At 46.0% G+C, this 12,387-nt stretch overlaps 1 protein-coding gene across 2 annotated transcripts in view; it reads left to right on the top strand.

Moving 5' to 3' along the window:
- The window catches only part of LOC115096933 (annexin A1-like), a 55,678-nt gene that overhangs the window by 30,355 nt on the left and 12,936 nt on the right, over positions 1-12,387 (top strand). For both annotated transcript variants that reach the window (XM_029612250.1, XM_029612258.1), the window contains exons 8-9: positions 7,797-7,853; positions 10,577-10,670. In XM_029612250.1, coding sequence (XP_029468110.1) covers positions 7,797-7,853; positions 10,577-10,670 — 151 coding nt within the window. The remainder of the gene's footprint in view (positions 1-7,796; positions 7,854-10,576; positions 10,671-12,387) is intronic.

Genomic DNA, 12,387 nt, shown 5'->3' with positions numbered 1-12,387 from the left:
CCAATGTAACTCAGCTGGTTCCAGATAAATGAGCACATTAATGGCATCTCGAACAGGTGAGCAGCTGAATTTTGTATGAAATGTAGTAGGGATGTGAATCGTTTTTCAACGATTAAAATTATCGTCCGATAATGTTTATATCGTCTTAAATCGTTATAGAACACGATACAATAGAAATTCTAACGATTTATCGTTAAAAATCGTTAAATCGTGTTAGTGCGCACTAACTCGAGTTAGTGCGCACTAACTCCCCGTTAGTGCGCACTAACTCGATTTAGTGCGCACTAACTGAAAATGATACAAATAAACACTTTCCAGGTCACTGAAGGTCAGTTAGGAATGAATATGTGTTCCTATTGGCTGGCTGCCCTCTTATCTATTGATGTTACCAAGGTTACCACTGAGGTGATGGTTGGGGGGATGGGAAATGGAACTGGAAACTAACGAACACCAACAGAAAATGAAACAGTGTTCACACTTCCCAGGTCAGTAAAGGTCACTTAGGAATGAATATGTATGTATGTATTCCTATTGGCTGGCTGTGCTCTTATCTATTGATGTTACCAATATGGTTGGGGGGATGTGAAATGGAAACAGTTGGAAGCTTGACAAAAAAAGTAATGTAATGATCAGCACTCACCTGACTAGAACTTGTTTGTTTATTATTTTTGTTAGCAGGCACCTGAAATGCTAGTGCATGTTGAATTTGCCAATCACTGTGCATTTTAGAAAGGTGGTCCTGGCTGGAACTGTACACAGTTCAAATATATGTAATTGATTGTTGGTAAGTGTATTTTTTAAGTAGCCACACTGGCACCAGTATGTTTACTTTTCCTCCTACTTAACTCACTAGCTCAGCTTTGTAAGAAGGGCTTCTCTGCTTGTGTGTTGTTTTTGTTTGGTGTGAGGAGAGCAGAAACATCAGATCTTTATTCAATCTACTACAGTCATCTCTTACAGTGCCCTATCCCTATTAATACCAGGAGTGTTGTGATCTTCCTGCACACAGTGCCCTAACCCTGATACCAGTCTGAGACAGCTCCCTCCCTGCATTACTAGTGAGAGGCTGGCTTCACAGACAGGGGGGGAGCTGCCTGACCCTCACTCCTGACTTCCCCCATGTCCCAGCTAGTGAATGGTGTGTGGGTGAGGTGGGGGGAGGATGGTGAAGTCTGAGACAGCTCCCTCCCTGCATTACTAGTGAGAGGCTGGCTTCACAGACAGGGGGGAGCTGCCTGACCCTCACTCCTGACTTCCCCCATGTCCCAGCTAGTGAATGGTGTGTGGGTGAGGGGGGGGGGGGGGTGGATGGTGAAGTCTGAGACAGCTCCCTCCCTGCATTACTAGTGAGAGGCTGGCTTCACAGACAGGGGGGAGCTGCCTGACCCTCACTCCTCCGGGGTATTGTGATCTTCCTGCACACAGTGCCCTATCCCTGATACCAGGGGTGTTGTGATCTTCCTGCATGCAGTGCCCTATCCCTATTAATACCAGGAGTGTTGTGATCTTCCTGCATGCAGTGCCCTATCCCTATTAATACCAGGAGTGTTGTGATCTTCCTGCATGCAGTGCCCTATCCCTGATACCGGGATGTGTGCAAGAAGATCACAACACCCCCGGTATCAGGAATAGGGCACTGTGTGCAGGAAGATCACAACACCCCCAGTATCAGGAATAGGGCACTGTGTGCAGGAAGATCACAACACCCCTGGTATTAGGGATAGGGCACTGTGTGCAGGAAGATCACAACACTCCTGGTATTAATAGGGATAGGGCACTGTGTGCAGGAAGATCACAATACCCCTGGTATCAGGGTTAGGGCACAAGTTCTAGTCACATTGACTGATCACATTACTTGTTTTCTCAAGCTACCAACTGTTTCCATTTCCCATCCCCCATATACTGTCAGTAGGAAACTTGGTAACATGAATAAATAAGAGGGCAGCCAATAGGAATACATATTCATTCCTAAACTGACCTTAACTGACCTGAAAAGTGTCAAATTGTATCATTTTCAGTTAGTGCGCACTAACTCCCAGTTAGTGCGCACTAACTCCCAGTTAGTGCGCACTAACTCCCAGTTAGTGCGCACTAACTCCCAGTTAGTGCGCACTAACTCCCAGTTAGTGCGCACTAACTCCCAGTTAGTGCGCACTAACTCCCAGTTAGTGCGCACTAACTCCCAGTTAGTGCGCACTAACTCCCAGTTAGTGCGCACTAACTCGAGTTAGTGCGCACTAATCGGAAAAAACGATTTTTAACGATTTTTTAACTAAAAAATCGTGCCTAAGACGATTTTCTTGCTCTGCCACACGATTTCTATCGTTAAGACGATATGGAAAACGATTCACATCCCTAAAATGTAGTACCTTCAGTGTCTACTTCAGCAGACTCAAAAATAATCAGCTGGAAACTAGGGGTGTGCATTCGGATTGACCGCATTAGTAAAAAGCAACTCATATTTTTTTTTTACTTAAAAAATTGATTCGACATAAACGATCGGATTTCCCACATATCGAACATAGATATGTTCGATATGTGGGAAATCGCGATTGTTGAGCCAAAATAAAAATATAAACCCCCTCACCCTCCTTAATCCCCCCCCCCCCCCCGACTTACCACAACTCCCTGGTGATGGAGCGAGGAGTGAGGACGCCATTTCTGCAATCCTTGGCGAGAAGCATGTGACGTCGGCGGCACGTCGAGTGACGCCGGCGTCACGTGATTCCCGGCTCGTTCGCGCCGGACGGCTCGTTCGGCCCAAAAAACTTTTGGCCACGGGAATCACGTGGCGCCGCGTCACTCAGACGCGACGTCACGTGATTCCCGGCAAGTTCGCGCCGGACGGCTCGTTCGGCCCAAAAAGAACTTTTGGCCAGCTTGAGGGGGTCAGGAGGCCCCCCCAAGCTGGCCAAAAGTTCTTTTTGGGCCGAACGAGCCGTCCGGCGTGAACTCGCCGGGAATCACGTGACGCCGCGTCACTCGACGTGCCACCGACGTCACATGCTTCTCGCCAAGGATTGCAGAAATGACGTCCTCACTCCTCGCTCGATCACCAGGGAGTTGTGGTAAGTCTGGGGGGGCGATTAAGGAGGGTGAGGGGGTTTAAATTTTTTTTTGCACATATGTACATATACCCAACTCATTGGATTTTTTTTATGTCCATATTGGCCGCAAGTGGGACCCCCTTTCGGACATAAAAAATATGAACATAAAATTTTGCTCTGCACATCCCTACTGGAAACTGCTATTTAGAAATGGTTTTAATGAATGCAGTAGGCTGATTAGAGGTCCTTTCAGCAGTAGGCTGATTCCCTTTCTGTCCATGAAGTTGTCCTCTTTCTGAATCCTTTCTGAGTCACTTGCATCAAGATTGCTGGACCGGGTGACTCTTTGCTCTAGTTTCTGGTCTGCTAGAGTCGCCACTATACTTACTGTGCTTGTTTGAGTCCCATGGTCTTACTCAAGAACTTGACAGCAGAGGTCATTTCAAAGGCATTACATGCATAAAAGTAGCATTTCATAGCAATTTTCAAAAGCCCATTTACATGTATAACGTCCATTTATGCACATAAAACTCTTTTGACAATTCAACCCTAGGGAGTGAATTTTCAAAGGAGTTAAATGTGTAAAAGTGGCAACTTTTAAAAGCCCATTTACATGCGTAAAGTATCTTGAAAATTACCTGCCTTTCAGGCCGATATAGTACAGTGCATTCCGACGGAGCGCACTGTTAACCCGCGTTTTGGACGCGCTAGCTTTACCCCTTATTCAGTAAGGAGTAATAGCGCGTCCAACCCCCCAAACCTAATAGCGCCCGCAACATGCAAATGCATGTTGATGGCCCTATTAGGTATTGCCGTGCGATACAGAAAGTAAAATCTGCAGCCAAGCCGCACATTTTACTTTCAGAAATTAGCGCCTACCCAAAGGTAGGCGCTAATTTCTCCGGGCACCGGGAAAGTGCACAGAAAAGCAGTAAAAACTGCTTTTCTGTGCACCCTCTGACTTAATATCATGGCGATATTAAGTCAAAGGTCCCAAAAGTTAAAAGTCAAAAAAAAAAAAATTGAAATAGGCCCACGACTCGCGGGTCGAAAACCGGATGCTCAGTTTTGCCGGCGTCCGGTTTCCGAACCCGTGGCTGTCAGCGGGCTCGAGAACAGACGCCGGCAAAATTGAGCATCGGCTGTCAATCCCGCTGACAGCCGCCATTCCTGTCAAAAAAGAGGCGCTAGGGACACTAGCGTGTCCCTAGCACCTCTTACCGCTGGCCCTAATTTAAATAAATTAAAATACTGTTTCGCGCGCACACTAGAGTGGCCTGTGCGCGCGCCGGGAGAGCGGGCGCTCGCCCACTCTCCCGCGATTTTACTGTATCGGCCCGAGAGTTAGCATCTTTCCTGATGCATTTTACAAGCAGCAGATTCCTTGTTTTGACAGACACTAGCTGCTACTACTACTACTACTTCTCTCAGACTCTGCACCTTTTCCACTGCTCAGCAAATTCTGAGGTGGCTCATTACTGCACCCTCTCTCCAAAACCCTCTGGGGCTGGTCTCAGGATACAGGGTTTAGGACATGTTGCTTGTGTCATCACCATTTTGTGTTCTGCATATCTAAGTGTTTGTCTCTGGTAGAGGTGGAGCAGGTCAGGCTTGGCTCACTCTCTTGTAATGACTCAGTTCTGTATTCAGCCAGCAGGGAGAGTCATATGGAAATCAATCACATCTGTGGCCGCCAGCTAAAAGCTTGATCCCTTTGCTTCCCACAGGGCACAGCCAGTCTACCTGTATTTAAAATTCCTGGGAAATTGGCAGTGATGGCTGTGTGACTGTCTCTGAAATTATGGTCAACGCTCTTGCTGGCTCTGCAGTTTCTGACTTGCTGTTTTGTAATCTTTACTTTTTTCCACCTGTACGAAACCTTTGATTTACTTTTATCATTGGTGCTGTATTTACTTGGATATCCTGTTTTGCACAGTGTACACAGATGAAATCCTTCAAAAGGTTTAAGACTGTAAATAATAATTTAGAATTGTGTTTTCAGATAATGTTTACCAAACATTGCGAATCCACAGAAGAGTTTTTATTTCCTACAGAAGAAAACCACAAAGATGCTGCAGAAAAAAAATTGCTACTTAGAGTGCATTATTCAAGTTAAAAAAAAAAAATCCTGGTTGCGTAAATTTCTCATAGCCAAAGCTCTTTTAATTGCTAAAAAAAATGTATCTTGTCTCATTAGCTGGAAGAACTTTCCCTAGATTTGTTGTTTTGGAGGGATTCTATGATTGAGCTTTTGTAATTTGAATACCACTCAGCTGTTACAAAATCATCCAAAGCTTATACAGTTTTTTTCCATATTTGGTATCCATTTATTGAATCACTGACTGCAGATTTTCAAGTCTTCTTGTTGAAATGTTTAATATTTGGTGATCTTATTATGAAAATGGGCCTGGACAGCTGCTTTTGTGAGTATTGGTGCTGTCAGTAAATGTCATTACACTCCCCTTGTGATTGTTTTTGCTTAGTTAATGGGGATAAATGGGTAAAATGTTGTTGGGGGTTTTTTTTTTGTGCGATGTCATCTTTTGTAATGTTCATTTGGCAAGGAATAAAATATTGAAACTGTTAAAAAAAAAAAAACAAAAAAAAAAAAAAACACCTGACAAAACTAAAGAAATAGGTGCTTAAACATCTTCAGTGCATCAAAAAACTGAGGTCGATATTGAAAAACGTTTATCTGGCTAACTTTTGAAGTTAGCTGGGCAAACCCTAACATTTGCATCCTGAGTGAGACAGAGCTGCCCTGGTAACATTGGTCAAGTATGATCAGTGGAGCACTTTAGAGGTGTGCATTCGTTCCCTATAAATTGGGAAACCGCAACGTATAGGGCCTTATTCATTGTATTCGTGGGGAATCGAAACGTATCGCGATTCCCCACGAATACAATGAATCCGCCGAATTATTTGACCGCCTAGGAGCCAATTTAATCCCCCCACCACCACCCTCCTGACCCCCCCCCCCCCCAAGACTTACCAAAACTCTCTGGTGGTCCAGCGGGGGGTCCGGGAGCCATCCCCTGCACTCACACCCTCGGCTGCCGGTTTCAAAATGGTGCCGATAGCCTTTGACCTATATGTCACAGGGGCTACCGGTGCCATTGGTCAGCCCCTGTCACATGGCCATCGGTGCCATCTTGTGCTCCTACCAAGTGACAGGGGCTGACAAATGGCACCGGTAGCCCCCGTGACATAGTATGGGCAAAGACTATCGGCGCCTTCTTGAATACCGGCAGCCAAGGGTGTGAGTGCAGGAGATGGCTCCCGGACCCCCCGCTGGACCACCATGGAGTTTTGGTAAGTCTTGGGGGGGGGGGGGGGGGGGTCAGGCAGTACGAACAGGAAAGCACATTAGGGATGTGCAGAGGGGTGCCATATGTTGCATTCGGCAAGGGGGCCCCCAATATGTTTATACATTAATTCTTATTCATTTCCCGGCTAAAATTAAATTAACTACAACCCCCCCACCCTCCTGACCCCCCCCCCCCCCCAGACTTACCAAAATTCCCTGCTGGTCCAGCGGGTGGTCCGGGAGCCATCTCCTGCACTCACACCCTCGGCTGGCGGTATTCAAAATGGCGCCAATAGCCTTTGATGTACTATGTCACAGGGGCTTCCGGTGTCATTGGTCAGCCCCTGTCACATGGTAGGAGCACAAGATGGCACCAGCCATCCATTCCTCCTACCATGTGACAGGGGCTGACCAATGGACCAGTAGCCTCTGTGACATAGTAAGGGCCAAGGCTATCGGCGCCATTTTGATTACTGGTAGCTGATGGCCCAAGTGCAGGAGGTCGCTCCCGGGACTTTTGGCAAGTCTTGGGGGATCCTCCTGACCCCCACAAGACTTGCCAAATGTCCAGCGGGGGTCCAGGAGCGACCTTCTGCACTCGGGCCATCGGCTGCCAGTATTCAAAATGGTGCAGATAGCCTTTGCCCTCACTATGTCACAAGGGCTGACCAATGGCACCAGTAGCCCCTGTGACATAGTAGGTCAAAGGCTATCGGCACCATTTTGAATACCAGCAGCCGAGGGTGTGAGTACAGACGATGGCTCCTGAACCCCCCGCTGGACCACCAGGGAGTTTTGGTAAGTTTTGGTGGGGTCAGGAGGGTGAGGGGTTTGTTTAAATTGTCTCCTTTAGACGGCCGAATAATTCGGCGAAGATTCGTTTGTATTCGTGGGGAATTGCGATACATTTCGCTTCCCCACAAATACAACGAATATGGCCCTATATGTTGCAGATTACCAATTCGTATGGAACAAATGCACACCCCTAAAGCACACATCACTGAAGACTTTCTGTCATTTCAATTGATGAAAGGTACAAGAGGAGTTGATTTGTACAAGCTGGTAGAGAGTGCCTATGCTAAGTCTGTGGGTGTGTGTCTCTCTCTCTCTAATGGCACATGCAATAAAAACCTTTTCCTGGTAATGTGTCCACAGTGTATTAATCAGCGCTTGAAGCGAAAAATAGTGCAGGTGCAATACATTTATCGCACCTTTCAGAAATTACCTATGTGATGCGGGAGCAGGGAAATTAGCCTAAGCATGCCCCCTTTATTTTTGCAGGTGCTGTTTCCACTATTTATACATTTTGATAAATCCAGGGGTTAGTTTACACATTCTTCAAAGCAGGAACTTTGTAAGCCTGCAGCTTGGGCAAGATTCTGCATGTTAAAATGTATATTCTGGACTATCAACCAGTGATCTTAGAATTATGTTAATTTTAGGGTGAACGTAGTGAAGATACCCGTGTGAATGAAGATGCTGCGGATAATGATGCCAGGGTAGGAAATCTTTCTACGCTGCCTTCCCAATCTCCACCCCAGATTCCTTTGCATGCCATGAGCCCTGCTTAAAGTTGTGAACATGCTGTTTATTCTGGACATTGATTCCAGTGTGTATCTTTTTTACATATGTATTAAGTACCATATACGCCAGGGGTGGCCAACCTATGGCTCGGGAGCCATATGTGGCTCTTTCATGTGCAAAATGTGGCTCTTGCCCTCCTGTCCACATGGCAACCGAGCAGCACTGCAGAGGGAGGGATGGAGCAGGAAGCACACAATAGAATAAAGCAGAAAAGAGCCGTACTGTACTAGCCCCCCCCCCCCCCCCTTACCTCACCTGGCCTCAACGTGCTGCTTGTTGCTGTAGAGACAGAAGAGAGGATCTGGAGCAGGAATCAGAGGGTTCTCTCTACTCTCCTCCTCCTGCCATCAACAGTGAGGGAAAGGAGGGAGGAGGTGAGGCTGGAGCTGACAGGGCAGCAGTCAGCTTCCTGCTCCCACCCTCACCATCTTGTCCAACCCCTCCACCCGCATCCTCACCCCCACCTGCTGCTTGGGGTAGAGGGTTCTCCTCTCGCTGGAGGGAGAGACGGGAGTGTGCACAGCCCTAGGAGCAGCAGCTAACTGTGCTTCCAAGAGGGGAGGAAGAAGTCACCCAGAAGTCCAGTCAGGCTAGAATAATTTGTGGCAAGGAAAAGGGAGTGAATGACGAAAGGGGATGAGGGGAGATGAGGGTGAATTTAATTTATGAAACTTTGGGGAGCAGTGCAGGAAGTGAGAGAGAAATGGTGCAAGAGGGGATGAATGTTTCTGAGAGCAATGACGTGAAAAGGGATACATGTTTTAAGAGTTGAGGTTGTGGGGAAAGCACAAGAAGGAGCTTATTCTGTGGGGGGTGGGGGTTGAATATTGTTTCCCTCCCATCTCCTTGAAGTCAGCAGTGCAAGTTGGACTGTCTGGCACCTTATTCCTCCCCCAAAGTCCACGCTGCCACCTGTTCTGCAACAGGTGTGAGGAGACCGGGGCTTGGATGGGGGAAGGAGAGAGGGTCAGGATCGGATGTTTCACGAGAGCTATGTGATGGCAGTGGAGGGGGTCATGAAAGATCCAGGGATGGATAGGGTATCAAAAGAATGGGGAATGTGAGGAGCCAGGAAAGAGGGTATGTGTGCAGGAAAGTCAGCAGTGAGATTGTGCAGAGGGTGAAAAAATAGAAATGGGTGTCACAGTAGAGCAGAGGTGGTGATGGGGAAGGAGTAAGAGAACCAGTGGGGATGAAAGGAAAGGGAGGGTGAGCATGGGTGACTCATACAGTGAAGGTGAAAGAAAGGGTGAGAGCTAGATGGGATGGGGAGGAAGAGGGATATGGAGGGTGACAGAACCAGAAGGAATGATGAGTCAGGGGAGAGAAATGAAGCTAAAGATGTGTTGGGAGTGGAGGGATGATAGAACCAGAGATAGCAATTGGATGGGGAAGGATTTGAGAGACATACATGGCGTGAGGGGGTGGCAGTGCAAGTGGGAGTGAATGCTTCTGAGGGGATTGTCTTCAAAAGGCGTGAATGTTGGGGGAGAGGTGATGAAGGTATGAAAACTAGAAGTGGCAATAGTAGAGAGTGTATGTGAGAGAGCCATAGGGGACACTGGAGGGGAGTGTCAGAGGGAGAGAGCAAGATGGAGTGAGGACAGAAGAGTGTGGGGGCAGGGGAGATACTTGTGGTGGGCAGAGGGTGAGGAGAGAGGGAGCAGAGTAGCACAAGTAGTGGGGAGGGAGGGTTGGAGCTACTACTTCCCTGTCATTGTGGGATTTGGGGAATGCTATACTGGACTTGCTGAGTGTTACATTGGTCTGCCCAGGGTGCAAGGGTCTGTAGACCCTTATAACACTCCCCCCCCCCCCAAAAAAAAAAAAAAAAAAAAAACTAAACAAACCCAAAAACCCCCTGAGTTGAAAGTGACCCTTTTACAGTGGGAGATATATGTAGTGTGTCAGATTGGTCCTTTAAAAGAGTCGTTCTCTCTCTCTCTCCCTCTCCCCCTCTCTCTCGCTCTCTCATGGTAGGGGTATTTTAAATGGTGCATGCACAATATATAATTGAGCTTATTTTTCCTTGAATTTACTTGTAAATCCTTAGTGGTTTTGGCCACAATGTCATCATAAATGACTGTAAAGCCTTTCTTCTCCAGTAACCTATTGCTTGAAAGAACATTTGCCCTGTGGAAAGAGTGACAGCTTTAACTTGTTCAGTAAATGCTCAAATGTGGCTTTGTCACTTCCAGCTGTTTGTCATTGTCTCCCTCATCTTTGTTTTTCCCCTGTCTTGTGGGAATTAGGGGAGCTGCCAGAAGTAAAGGCCTATGGAACTGCAGCCTTAGGCATGACCTTTCCTAAATGGCAGCGAGAGCTGAGATAGATTACAACGGAGCTGCAAGCTCACCAATGCAAGACGATTTGCAGGACCAAAAGCACAAAACTCAATACTTATTGTAAAAATATATATATTTTTTGTTCTGTAATATGTGCTTAGGACACGCAGAGAACATTTTTCTCTTACCACAAATACTTTGACACACTAACTGTGCAGGTTACAAGAGCCCGGTCAATTGGAGCTTGTGCTAAGTTTAGTTAAGTTTCAGTTACCTCCAAGTACTCCCAATGACATTAAAATGCAGCCCATCCCATAGCACCTTGGAATGACAAGCAATCTCATTTTAATCAGGCCTTGTATGAAGCCGGAGAAAGGAGAAAAGGAACCGATGTTAATGCATTCATTGACATCCTTTGTTTACGAAGTGCTCCGCACCTCCGAAAGGGTAAGTACCTGCCATAGGCCTGCATGCCCCTCAGGCTTTTAATGGGAACTGTTCAGTGTACAAGATTAGAAACAGGCGGCATGGATTTTCAAGGATGACGCAGAGTAGGTTGTCATGGGAAAACGAGAAAAGGAAAGCAATAATTTAAGGGTGCTTCTGCATCAAAAGCGCACATATGATCTCATAGAAAGGCGCTCATTACAAACTGTAGAAAGAACCAGTACTTCTTGTATAAATGTCGTCATGCAGTTAAACAAGGATCTCTTTTTTAATATTTATAGTTGGAACCTGTTTCTTTCTCTCAGTTTGTGAAAAACAAATCAAGTGGCCACTATTATCAAGTTTTACTTTTGCAGAACAAAGACGTTACAATTGTCATTGGGGCTGATATAGTAAAAAGATGTTATAATTAGAGTGCCTGATAACTGATGCACTGTGTATAAAGACTTTTGACAAAAGCACATTTTTTTAATCACATGCCAGCATATGCAAAACAGTTACATATCATGTTGATGACCTCATAATTAGCATGCTATGCACAGCAGGCTTCAAAGCAGAAACTAAATTTAAAGTGCTTTTTTAGCATTTTAAATTTATCTTCTCTCAGAAGCATTAGGTAAACTGCTAGTTTACAGATCTGACACACTTAGCAATTTGACCCGGGCGAAGCCATGTCTTCTTGTTAAACGCATAGTTCCCTCCTACCTCTCTCTTCCTCACACCCATCCACCTGATGATATAAAATATGCCCCCACCCCTGATCCTCCTTCCCACTGACCTGACTCATCATCTTGATCTTGTCTCCCACCCACCTGATGGTCTTCTAATTGTTCACGATCCCCTGATTCTCCCTCTCACCTCTGACATAATAAAAAGAAAATCCCAACTCCAATCCCCCCTTCCTATCCTAACTCTCCACCCTGATTCCCCTGCCAACTTGATGTAGAAAACAGTAACCCCCCCTACTTCTGTCACTGCACCCTCAAATGTTTTCATGTTCTTAGCGCAGAGGAGGATATAGCTTTACCTTCTACCATTCCAGTATCCAACAATGGCTCTGGCTATGCCTACTGGAGGGACTTGGAGGTGAGGGATATTTTGTTCTTCATAGGAGTCGGACGGGGGATCATGGAATAGGGAAGATTACTTTGGGGTGGGAGAGGGATCAGGGTTGTAGGGAATTTTTTGATCATTGGTTGAGGGGAGGGAAATCAGGGGTGGCAGGATAATTATTTTGCTTCATTAGGTGGGGAGATGTTTTTAGTTTTACCCCCACACACGGGATTTCCCCCAAGGGCTCTCCTGCACATCCACAGGATTACCTAAGAGCCTCCCTCACACACTTTTAACTCACTGGCCACATCAAAGGTGGGATTTACCCAAGGGGCTCATCTGCACACCCACAGGACTACCCCGGGAGCTTATCCATCACACATACACACCCACGCACACACTTTTGAGTCAATATACTGTTCCATGTATGAACTGAGAATAAATAAAGCCAGATACACAGAATGTTTGATTGCAGATAACAGTTACTAAAGAGAATGTGTGTGTGTGTATATATATATATATATATATATATATATATATATATATATATATATATATATATATATATATACAAATCTGATGCTCCTGATCTTGAAAACAAGAACCCAATGAATCAGCCTGCTTTGCCACTTCAGAAGTCTGAAGCATGTATAATCTGATTTTT

This window comes from Rhinatrema bivittatum, chromosome 1 (assembly GCF_901001135.1).
Source record: "Rhinatrema bivittatum chromosome 1, aRhiBiv1.1, whole genome shotgun sequence".
Taxonomy (NCBI): Eukaryota; Metazoa; Chordata; class Amphibia; order Gymnophiona; family Rhinatrematidae; genus Rhinatrema; species Rhinatrema bivittatum.
This window is presented reverse-complemented; position numbering and strand designations above follow the sequence as displayed.